This window comes from Equus quagga, chromosome 1 (genome assembly GCF_021613505.1).
Source record: "Equus quagga isolate Etosha38 chromosome 1, UCLA_HA_Equagga_1.0, whole genome shotgun sequence".
Lineage (NCBI taxonomy): Eukaryota > Metazoa > Chordata > Mammalia > Perissodactyla > Equidae > Equus > Equus quagga.
This window is the reverse complement of record NC_060267.1, coordinates 181,057,304-181,069,499: the sequence shown is the minus strand read 5'-3', so window position 1 is coordinate 181,069,499 and position 12,196 is coordinate 181,057,304. Positions and strand designations below refer to the sequence as shown.

The 12,196-nt window shown below is 46.9% G+C and overlaps 1 protein-coding gene across 1 annotated transcript in view; it reads left to right on the top strand.

Moving 5' to 3' along the window:
* WWTR1 (WW domain containing transcription regulator 1) overlaps positions 1–12,196 on the top strand; it is a 120,422-nt gene that overhangs the window by 62,680 nt on the left and 45,546 nt on the right. The window contains exon 3 of the mRNA XM_046673942.1: positions 9,988–10,124. Coding sequence (XP_046529898.1) covers positions 9,988–10,124 — 137 coding nt within the window. The remainder of the gene's footprint in view (positions 1–9,987; positions 10,125–12,196) is intronic.

The following is a 12,196-nucleotide window of genomic DNA, read 5'->3' as shown; positions in this document are numbered from 1 at the left end:
AATCCCTTTCTGCTTCGACATGAGGCTGAGTCGTGTGCTGGCACGGATGCTCCTCGCCACCAAAGGCGCTGACAGGGGCACTAAGGGGATCGCAGCCTCGGCCCTTTCTTCTCTGGATCTGAGAGTTATTATTAGGATGAAAAAAAAGGGGGTGGAGGAGCCACCTGAGGCCGGTGGTTAGCTGGCTCTTGTGTTTTGAGAATGTTTTAGTCTCCAGATTAATTATTACTTAGCCACTCTGACTGTGTGAAATCAAAGACATCTGTAGTTTTTCCAGTGAATTGATGTCCGCTGTTGTTTTCCCGGGTTCATTGTACCGTAGGGTTTTTGCTGTCTTTTTGCATTTGGATTCCTCAGATCCTTTCGAACAGTTGGGAGAGATTTTCATGGGGAAAGGAAGGAGTCACTGCGTAGAGGCGTGTGTGTCTGCTGCTGTGCACGAGCTTTACTTTTGTCGCTGCAGGAAACATTCAGAACAGCCTCCTGCAACAGTGTTCTTATGCCTGTTGTACAGTGGAGGACACTGAGGCTCGGAGATGCTAAGTGAAGTTACTGTGGTCTCTTAACTGGTTCCTAGCAGAGGTAAAGGTCCAGGCCGGCACCACTCTGCCTCATTTGGGTGATTCTTTCAACCAAAGGTGCCAAGGAATACCGGTAAAGAGACGTGGGCTGAGTTAAAACAAGAAACATAAGCAGTGTTGCCTGGAGATTATCTTCAAGGTCCCCCCTGTCTCGCTCCTCTCCCTAAATCGGAACTGTAACTCCATTCCCCCCGACCTTTCTTTTTGCTGAGGAAGCTTTGCCTTGAGCTAACACCCATGCCAGTCTGCCTCTATTTTTCAGTACATGGGCTGCTAGCACAGCGTGACTGCTAACAGTGTGCTGTAGATTGACGCCCAGGAACCGAACCCAGGCCGCTAAAACAGAACACGCTGAACTTAACCACTAGGCCACCGGGGCTGGCCCTCCATCCCTTTTAATGCCTCAGTTTTTGTCTTCGATCCTCTAAATCACTCACGTCTTGCGAAACGGGACCCTGGCTCTGAAAACCATCTCTGGTCTTTCTCCAGGCTGGGGCTGGGGTTCGTGCCAGCCTTTTCTCTAGTTCCAGTTGTGTCATGTCTTTCAAACATGTGCAGAAGGTGACTGATGACCAGAGCCCAGGGTGGCTCATCCTCTTCCCAGAATTTTTAAAAAAAACCATAAACCAACAAAAAGGAATTGAATCTCTTCACATGAATAACAAAGAAGCTAGATTAACCCAAAAGAATTTTTGGTTTTCAGGAGGCTGTGTCCTCCTTTTTGAGTCAAGTGACATTTCAGTCATTTGGCCCGTTAGGAAGAAGAGGGCAGCCACAGTTTTAGCTATGAGATATTTCACGTTGGAGTGGCTTACGAGTAGGCAAGCCGTGTGTCAGTGTCCCATTTAAGAACAACTGGGAAAACAACACACTGAAACATGTGTTGGGTACAGAGAGCCTGGAAAAACAAATTTCAAAGTATTTTAGCATTTAGAGTAGCTTGGTGGCTTAAAAACAAACTTCTAAAAAGCCATTGCGAGATTAAAGCTGCTTCCCAGATGTCAGAGGCGGCTGATACGGGGAGCATATCTAACATGCAGCCATCGAGGGAGAATGTCAGGCTTGGACCATTTATATAACAATGAAAATAGGATCTGTGCTCTTTTCACTTCCGCACCACTCATTATTTCATTGCCACCACCTCCCCACCAATTTGTTTGCCATCTCCTCAGGCCCATGTCAGGTCATCTTCTGTTACGTCCACCCCGGAGAGGAAGACGCCATAATCACTCAGGACCATATACCTGTTTAAGTGGCATGAAGTCAACTCTACTCACCTGGCAAATCCCAACCTAAGTACTTGGGGACGGAGTCACTCCATCTGGGTCTCAGCCGTAGAAATAGTGCCTCGTCTTCACCCTGGAAGGAACTGGCTGCGCTGGACTCATCGGAAGACAGGATAATATACTCAAAGCCTCCTAGACTTATGGGCCACTGAAAGGGTTTCCGGTGGTAATTTTCACCCCCCTCCACATTCGCCAAAACTGATTTTGGGACTGAATCCCCATGAAGATACAGCCCCGCTGTCAATGCTTGTTGAGTGAAAAAATGGAGGCATAGCATTCCACTTCCTATAGATAATTCTAGAATTCAGCATTCATAAAGAGCCCCATCTTCTCTCTGCTTCTCCTCATTCCCTTCCCGTGTTTCAGTTTGTGGAAAATGGGGGAAGTGGGAAAATATGTACCAAGTACATATTTTATACTTGATATCTGGAAATAATAAAACATAGTGAAATAAACTCTTACATTGTTGTTTGGTTTCAACCCAGGAAGCTTAACGTGGTTTATAAATCTTTTCTTGGCGTTATTGATCCTAACGTGAGAAGAGAAAAAAATGCTGAGCGTTGATAATCAAACTGTGACACAGCTAGAGTTCTTTCATGGGGGTCTGGGCCCAAGGCAAACAAGCAAACTAAATCCCAGTCCTTTCCTTTTTCTTCTTGCTTTCTTAGGGAATAGGAAGAAGGAGGCTAAGCAAGAGTTTAGCTCAGTTTGCCTGTGTTGGGTGACGTCGGGGACCCCAGCGTACAACACAGTGGCTTGCCCTCTGACGTGAGTCACACCTCGGGGCTGTGTGGATGAGTCAGCAGCTGCCCAAGGCAGTTTTCTCCAGAAGTGACCCATTCATAGTGTCCCCTTCTTTCCTGTCCCAGGGACAAAGCACTGGCAGATAACCCGCTGCAGGAGCTGCGGATGTTACAGGCTCATGTGGGCTGACGGCAGCTCTGCTTGACTCAGCTTCGCCTGTCCTATCGGAGCAGGTCCAGGAGTGAGTCTGCCGAGGAGAGGGGGTTGCTCGCTGGAAAGGAGAGAGCAGCTCGAGCCCCACAGCTGGCCGGGCGGAAGTGCCGGCAGACCTTCACGCTGCTGCTAATTTAAACAAGTGAGCTGCTTGGCACGGCTGTGATGGAAGTCAAGGATTAGAGCCTGCTAGTTAAAAATACAAGCCCTGCCATTCATTCCGAATTCCAGAGAACTCTGAAATTTTTTGGATTGGCAAGTGAATGGGAGAGACCGGAAGCATGCACAAAATAAAGCTTCTGGTCTCCTATCATCTTTTATTAGAGGATCCTAAAAAAAAATTCCCTATTTATATATGAGCTATTATCCCTGTGTCATCGACTGCAGCTATGTTTGATGAGCTATTTGAGTGAAAATCTGACCGGAACCTTTTAACTATAAATTCCTTGTGGTTTCAAAGAAGGGTGAGCTTTCTCATCCAGCACACTTCTGTTGTGTGAACAGTCACCTTTATTGTATGGCAGGAGAGAATTGGTTTTTATAGCTTGGGGGTTTAATCCATGAATGATATGAATGTTTTGCCGATGGGTGTGTCCGCTCTGTACACTGGCAGCCTGACGTTGACCTCTTTGTGTCCTTTATTCGAATGCATTGGACTCGCCAGAGATGTGCTGTTTTGGATTTGGGCAGAACAGCAAAAGAATTGTGACCAATTATAGTGTTATGAGAGCTGCTTTGGAACAAAGAATCATCAATTGGATTGACAATAGGAAGGATGACAATTTGGAGGGAGATGGATGGCTTTAGAAATAAAATAAAACCTTAGCTGTGTGTCCGTTCAGCCAGGTGTTATTTCCCTTTGTCAGTGAATCAGTGTTCACAAGCTGACTCCCTGTTACCCAGCTGGACATAGCGGGTGAGGCGGAGGGGAGCAATTTACTGGGGGGCTACGAATCTGGTTGGGTTGCCAGTTTAGATGGGCTGTGAGCTGTCGTGGCCATGGTGGCTCCCACCACGTTCTGCTCGAGGTGACAGCAGAGGAACTATCTGGAGAAAGAGTGTGCTTCTGGGCCTGGGAGAATTAGTCAGTGTGAATGCCAGCTGTCTTTGTTCTTGTGGTTAAGACCCACCTCTGCTGTCAGTCGGAAGAGCTAAGTACCACTGGCACCAAACAGAGCAAAACAAACAAAAAGGCGCCACTCCACCAAATGCAAGATATGACTAAGATACGATGTGTCATTTCCCAGATCTGGAAATTTAAACTAGAACACACTGCCAGCACGTTTAATCTAATTGAAACACAGGCAACATTGATCCCTGAAATACAACAAAAAAGTCAACCAGCTTTTGCATATTTATATTTTAATCCTAATTGGAGAAAATCTCAAAACTTTAATGTGAGTCTTGGGCAAGTCTCCTTGCCATCTGGTGCAGGATTAAATGTTGGGTAACATTTATTGTCTGCTGACAAGAGGTCAGATTTACTTGGCAAGCCCTACCTGGGAAATTATCAACCTCATGCAAATCTGCTTCAATTTCCATTTTTAGCACTGATGTGTTTAATTGAACGGGTTCACAACAAGCAGGTTGCAAAGCTATTTCATTTAGCAGTTTTTAGGCAAATCATCTTCAGTGTACATACATGTGTTATAACATTAAGAGGGTGATGAATTGGCCTAGCAAATCAAGAAAGTTTATAATGTCTGATTTTAAAAAATAAGACAATTTACTTATGCCTTGAGTTGGGCTTATGAATATTATGGAGGTTGCAGGAGTATTGTTTTTTAAATGCCTACTATGTGTAGAACACTTTGCTATGCCCCATAGGGTAATTTCTGTCATCAAAAAAGTTTATGTTTCATTGGAAGAGAAATATTAGCACTCCTCAGAAAAGAGAGAATGAAGGGCGAGGTTAAGGAGAAACCGAGATTGAATGGGGGGTGGGGAGGATGGAGCCAAATAGCCCTGAATGGGAATTGGGTTTTGAACCTGTCTGCCTTGGTTTTGTGGCCCCAGGCTGCCTTTAAATTCCCTTCTCATTGGTGTGGTTCTTTAACTGCGAGCTAGCTCCTGGTGGAAAAGCAGAGGCAGGCTGGAGCCTGCTTCTGGGCTGTGCTGGCAGCTCCGTTGGTGGGAGGGAGCTCTGAGCTGTGCCTGACACTGACGTGAAAGCTCTAAGAGGCTAAAGAAGAGAGGGCGGAGAAGAGGGGAGTAAAAGGCAAAGCCTTTAGATCTGAAGATGAAATCTTTGTGCATAGAAATAAGCAAGCAGCTTACGTTGCTAAGAACTCTAAATTCTTTCAAAATTAAGCACTTGTAATCATTCCTATTTTTATATCTTTGTATGCTTCCAGCAATACAAAACGTATGACATAGGCCTTCTCTATTTCAGAAAGTCTTTGTTGTGTGGCTTCCTTCCACAAAGTTAGTGTAATAGGTCATGAACTGGAGGGTAAATTCATCCAAAAACACCAGGCCTTTTCCTGGGCTGTCAGAAGCTGGTGGAGTCTATTTTTACAGATAAGATTTTATCTTTGCCTTTAAATGGTTCTGCTGCTAGGCAGGGTTTTATATTTACTAAATGCTTTTCATTTCTGTGCCTACCTTGTGCATCGTGCACAATAGGCGTACAATCCATGCTTGTTGAATAAACTTGAGCCAAACGTTGCCAGCCTTGGCCGGAGCTGCCTTCCATGCCTTCACTGCTGAGGACGAGAGCTTGGAAGCCCGGTGGCCTGTCATGAAATCTGCAGGTGACTTGGTGGTCCTAAGTTTCCCAGAGCAGACCTATTTTACCCTCACGACAAGGAACTGGTGCGATTGTCAACTTCTTTACTCCTGTCATGGACACGGGTCTGAGACCAGGAAGGTGAAATGGTCTGTCCACTTAGGTCACAGGCGGTCAGAGCTCGCATTAACACCAGCTATGTGTGACTCCAAAACTGTGGTCTTTCCCCAGTACAGTAGGCTGTCTGTCTGGAAGATGCCTCTGTGAGTGGTACTTTTATTACATGGGCCCCGGGGTGACTTAGATCCCACCTGTCCTTGGGATGAGAGTCTGGAGGTGGGATAGAGATGGATTGTCAGAGAGGGTGGGGGAAGGGATGGAGGAAGGGAAGCCTGGAGGCCATTTGCTCATCAAGGTGAAAGGTTGTGCAGGCTCATCAAGGTGAAAGGTCATGCGGGTGGCTGGAGAGGAGGAACTGGGAGCTAAATTAACAATCCCCTGGAGGCTCATGGGAGGGGCCAGGCCCAGAGGCGGGTGCCTGGGAGGGTGGTAATGCTCCTCCCCCTCATTTCAATGACATTTTTACCCCAAAGACAAATTTCCTTAATAAATAAAGTGGTTTTCTAAATTTGCGTCTTTGTTAAAGAACATATTAACCCAAGAAGGAAAAATTATTTCCCGCAGCACAGTTTTCCGTAAGCTACCATTTCCAGCCAAATACCTCCTCAGAGGAGTGCTGACCTTCCTTGCCTGGGCCAACTGCAGTCCTGGGGTGCAGGCGGGTCTTCGAGCCAGACTCCCGGGGGCGGGAGGTGAGGAGCTGGTGGAAGCAGCAGCCAGTCCTGGGAGCCGTGGTGCAAGGACCCACACAGGAAGGGGGAAAGACCACCCTGGTTACCTTTGGGACAGCACCTCTTCCTCCACACCCCACCCAGGGCTTCCGTGGGAAAACCTTGCAGGCCTTTTTTTTTGATGTCAAGAAAAGTTTTCCTTTCCCTTAAGTATTGGTTTGTGTTTTCCTTTATAAATGACATGGGGCCCATTGAGTCCATGTCCCTTCTTTCTTTGGCTACACGAAGATAATAGGCAAATCTGCCGTTCGTCTTCAATATCTTCTCGGTATCCTGTGACCTGCGTGTCCACGCATCATTATCCTCTTTGTCCTTTCACGAGTGTTTTTGTTTTTACTGGTTATGAAAACAATACATAGTCTCATTAAAAACCTGGAAAGTACAGAAGAGTTTAGATAAGGGAAAAAAAAAGCACTATACTTGCACATATCACCATAAATAGTTTGGTAACTTTTTCCCCATTTTCAAATGCAAAAACTGTGCAGAATTCATGGAATACACATGTATAGGCAGATTAAATATATGTATAAATTTTCAAGAGAAATGTGGCTTTTAAAAATGAGAGAGAGACATTTTCTTGAAGTGGACTCAGCAAGGGAGTGAGGTCAGGAAGGAGCTGGGAGACAGGGAGTGAGCCTTCATCCAGCGTAACTGTGGGTCCTGGCAGACAGGAAGGTTGCACCCAGAAATCCGAGAAAGGAAATGACTCAGGGACTCTGAGAGGGAGCCACGATGAGACAGCAGCATGAAGAGCGGGCAGTTTATCCTGAGTTTGGGATTGGGGAAGGGGAGCTAAGTGGTCCCAACAATAGGAGAATTGAGTTTTCAGATCCAGTCACCAGCGATGTATTAAGTTCCTGTGAGCAGCGCCCTTGCTTTTGGCATTCAGACTCGGAGCCACCCTGGACGTCACAGCAGCCCAGCCTTGGAGCAAAGCTGACGTTGGCTCCACTGGTCCCCAGAGGCTGGGAATTTGAGTGGCTTTCTTCTTGGAGTTGTTTCAGGGCAATGAGAACTGCTCACTTAAGAAAGGCTCCCTCTTGTCCTTGAGTCTTTGGGGAATGCAGTGAGTGACATTTTAATTAACAAATCCGCTGGGAACAAAATGCCTTTAAGAGCAGTGGCTGGGTGTGGAGTTGGAAGGGTGGGCTGCAGAGGCTCCCACGGTCTGGGGCAGTTCTGGGACCTGAAGCCACGGCTGAGTTGTATATCTTTGGAGTCAGACCTCTCGGGATGAAGGCCAGAGTGTCGCCCAGAAAGTTCTGCGCTCTGTCCCAGGGGATGGAGGCCGGCCACCCAGGTGGCAGTCCTTAGGCAAGCTGGGCTCATCAGCCACTGCGGATGCTGCGAGCCTTTCTGCCCTGCTTTCTGCCACAGTCCACTTGTTCCTACCGTGTTGTTCCTACCACTGACTGGTGGCTGAGTGTCTGACCACAGCAGTGTCCTTAAATGTCTTCCACTGTAGGATGTCTATCACCCCATCTCCCAGGGTTGTGCTCATGCTGGTGCTAGGACAGCATCAAGACCCACGGTGTCAGAAGGTCTCAGAAAAGCTCCTGAAAGAAAGCAGCCTTCCTCCGCTTCTGGTCCTATAGTGGAAATTATTTATGCAGGATGTGTCTACCCTGGGAAACATGTTTTAATAGTATGAGTCCTGGAGGAATGGTTAGTTAAAGGGTTTCGTCGCTCTAATTACTTTGCTAAAGGGAGTTTATGTAACTCTGACATGCTCATCAATTGGCTCCTCACTCTGCAGACCTGTGACAAACCCCTGAGGCTGGCTATGAGTTTCCACATGACCGAAGGTTGAAGAAAGGATTTCATGAAAACTTTAAACGGAATTACAGTTGTTAAACTGGAGGTGTAACTAAGACCATTGTCTCTTTCTTTTTCATTTTCATGCTTAGGTAATTGATTCTCAGCTCTTAGTTCAGTCTTTTCCTCCTCTGTTTGCATTTTTCTTAACAAGACAGGCTTGGTTCTTTGATTTTTATTCCTCCCAGTTCAGATTTGATGGTTTTTTAAGATTGCTGATGGCTCTTACAGTATTGAAACTCAACAGTTAAATTTAATTTTGCCTCCTTTACCGAGGCTGACTTTTTTTTTTTTTTTAATCACGCTCCTTTAGAGGCCTTCTTGGGAAGATATCCAAGTTTTCACTTAAGGCAATGGATGAGTTCCTCATGGCAGTAACTTCCAATCGGGATGAAGAAATCTGAAGAATTGCAGCAGTGGCAGCATTCGAACAAGAGGAAACAAAAGCAAAAGACAAGACACACACGACTCCAGCGGAAGGGGCTGCATGATTTAGGGTCAAACCTAATGATAGTGATAGTGGTTTCCTAGACTAACGATTCAAAGGAGGCCAGTGTTATTCAAAATTGAGGTGTGTTTAACAGAAAGAGCAATCCTGCTCCTTTTCTTGTGGAGCTAGGAGGGTTCTTACTGTGTGGGGGTTGATATTGCCAGTAGGTTTGGGAGAAGCCCATCTTGCAAGGCCTAGAACAAAGGACTGACGTTCAGTTTCTGCTCTCGGAGTTTGTCGTCTTTGATAATGTAGAAGAGCTCTAGATACACTTTGTAAAACAGAGTTGTGGCCCCAGATGAATATGCTCCTTTTTAAAAGAAAGATGTAACAAATTCAAAAAAGGTAGAGCTTATGGAGTGGCACAGGATCTCTAAGGCACAGGAGTGACTTGAGATGTGGGGCGGGAGGAGGCAGGCAAAGCTGGAGGTCCGGTTCATCTTCCTGGGGACACGCTGGAGACTCTGGGCAGAAGCTTGTGTTGTGCTGGTTTCTCTGAGATTGTCATGATAACAAATACTGGGAGTTGTAGATGACCGAAAGTCACGTCCTCTCCCTCAGAAACCTTCCTGCCTGGGCACCTGGGTTTCTCCATGGTCTGGCACGTGCCTGCCGTCCTGCGCTCGTTTCCTGCCACTCTGTCCTCCGGCTACACCGTTGTTACCTTGCACGGTAGAGCATGGGCTTCTCGGGGGGTTTGTGTATCGCCTGTGTGGACCTCACGGTGCCTGACCCTTCGTAAGAGCTCAGGAATGTCATGTTTACGAGGCTGGTTTCAAGGGCCCTGTCTTTGGCAGAGCACAGGCGGAGGTGTCCCCATTATGTCAATTACATGAGTCGGGAGAGTGTGGGAGGCTGGGGGCGGTGGAGCCCCGCTGCTGGGAGAGCTGTGGGATCCCGGGGATGGTGAGGGCGGGACGCACCTGAGGAGCCGAGGAACCCGGGCCCTTTGGGCTGTGGGGAGGTACCCGGGGCTTGTCTGTCCCTGGTAAGGCAGAATACCCTTAGGGGGGTTTTTGCTCATAGGGGCAGCTGGCACAGCTAAGTCATGGGCTTGTGTTCACAGAGCCCCCTGCAGAATCCCCCATGTGGCCCAACTTGGTGGAGGGTCACTGGGCATCCCTGACCTTGGATGAGAGCAAACACAGTGTGTCAGCCACTTGCAAGCAGATCCTAGGGGAAGGAGAGCCAGTGTCATTTAATGTGGTGCTATTACTGGGGATGGTGATGATGATGATGGTGCTGACAATTAACAAGGTAATTGTTTTCCTTCTTTTAGTCACATAGAAAAAATCACCACGTGGCAAGACCCTAGGAAGGCGATGAATCAGCCGCTGAATCACATGACGCTCCACCCTGCCGCCACTTCCACGCCTGCGCCCGCCCGGTCCATGGCCGTGTCCCAGCCGAGTCTCGGTAAGCCCGAAGCCCGACGCAGCGGAACGCACGGTGCTCAGCCCAGGGGCCGGGAGCTCAGCGCAGCTCCGGTGGCCCCGGGGCGCCTCACGCACCCAGGGAGTGTCTTTCCTCCCTCTTGGCTGCGTGGCCTTTGCCACGTTCTTCTTTCCTTGGGCTCTTTGCCCGCAGTTCACCACACAGCTGCCTAGGGGTCACGCTGCGGTGCGGTGTCCCCTCCACCCGCCTTTCTTGAAGTTCTTTGAAAGATCCTTTAGCCTCCTGTCTTCATCCAGACTGAGACAGGTCGGGCACAGAGCCCCTTTCTGTGAAACTGGTCCCTGAGCTCTGCCAAAGGGTACACTTCTGGCCTCCAGTCCCTTCCTTCTTCTTCTTCTGCTTTTTTTTATTTTTTGGCTTAATGTGTGACTGACACCAGACCAGGTGTGTTCTTGTCTTACCTCATTAAGTCCTCACAACAATCGACGAAGCATTCCAGTTTCATAGATGCGGGACCTTTCCCGAAGTCCCGAGCTGTTGGACGGCGGAGCTGGAGGGGAGCGCGGGGCTCTGATTTGAGACACCTTGGGGCGCCGCTCCCCCCGCCCCGAGAGGGCACCGCCCACTTTTCACTTAATTTAGAATAAGTGTAATGTTAGACTTGAGATTGTTTTCTGCTAATTGCCTTTACTTCAAAAGAACTAAAATTCTGCCCAGTAGAGATAATCAGATGTGAATTAATACACTAATCAGCTTTTGTTGGAGTCATTCTCCCCCAGCCCCAAAGGCTAAAAATAAGAGGTCCAATTTTAAAGTTTTATAGAAGATGGTGCCGTTTTCAGATGACATTTCCATTTAAGATCAGAGGTCCACCTACGGCTTCTACACAGAACAGTTAATTTTAGAGAGAGAGAAGAATCTCCTGTTGGGTTTTCAGGAACGAACAGGATAAAAATGGAAGAGTTCTTCCTATGCCCCCTTCCCTGGTGCTGTGGCTGAGCCTCAGCGAGGATGAACTCCGGTAAATCCGAGTCAGCTTCAAGTAAATGGATTGTCCGCTCTTCCAGGAAGTCTGGACCTACCATTTGAAAGCTTGCAGTTGCAAAATATATCCCCAAAGCAAATGATTTGGAATAACCTCTGTTGTGTTCCTTATCTAAAGGGCAGATGGAGGAAAATGGAACCCGAGCTTGTCGCAGCAGTGGTAAACCAGGACTCCCCATGAGTCATCTGTCCCCGGTGTAGGAAAGCAGAGGCTAGTGCAGTGAAGAAACCAAAAATTAGGGAGCATAGACGAGTTTCAAGATTTCTTTAACCATCTAATTTTCGTTAAAAATTCTAAAAACTGATTATTAAGCTATTAACTTTCTAATCGATTATAATTGGAAGAAACCTTTCATGGACCTGGTTAAAGAAATGTAGTCACTTTGTCAGACGGGTTCACAAAGTAAGCCTTCCTCTCATCCCCATTCCTCAACTTCTTGCTTGTTGCCTGGAGTCAGCCAGTGTTTCTAGTCACACGTGTGTGTTTGTTCACACATGTGCCTGTGTATGACACCCACTGTTCTGTACTTTGTTTCTTCTACTTCTATAGCTGTATGTACAGAGCAGTCTCATCCTTTTAAAAAATGGCCTAACGCTCTGACATATCGATGTGCTATAATTGGTTTCTTTAACAAGCACCATCTGATGGATATTCAGGTGTTACTGGTGTGTTGCTAGGACACACAATACTGGAGTGAATATCCTTGCTTATGCTCTTTTATGTACTTACCTTAATTCTTAAACATTGTGCAACATGTAGGAAGTGGACTAACTAAGTTAAAAGGGCCTTGAATGCTTGAAACTTGATCCTGAAGGCACACATAAGTCTGCCTGTGTGTGTGCGTACATACACACACACACACAACCAATTGCTGCTAAAGTATATCTAAAGGAATTATAATCTGAATATCTGAAACAAGTTTACCTATAGCTGAATAAAATACTTTCCAGATTTCTAACAAATTGGAGCAGTAAATTTCTCAAGACATGCATTCTGGGGTTTTTCCAACAATATTTGAGTATGTGCCCATTACAAAGTGTGTTGCTAG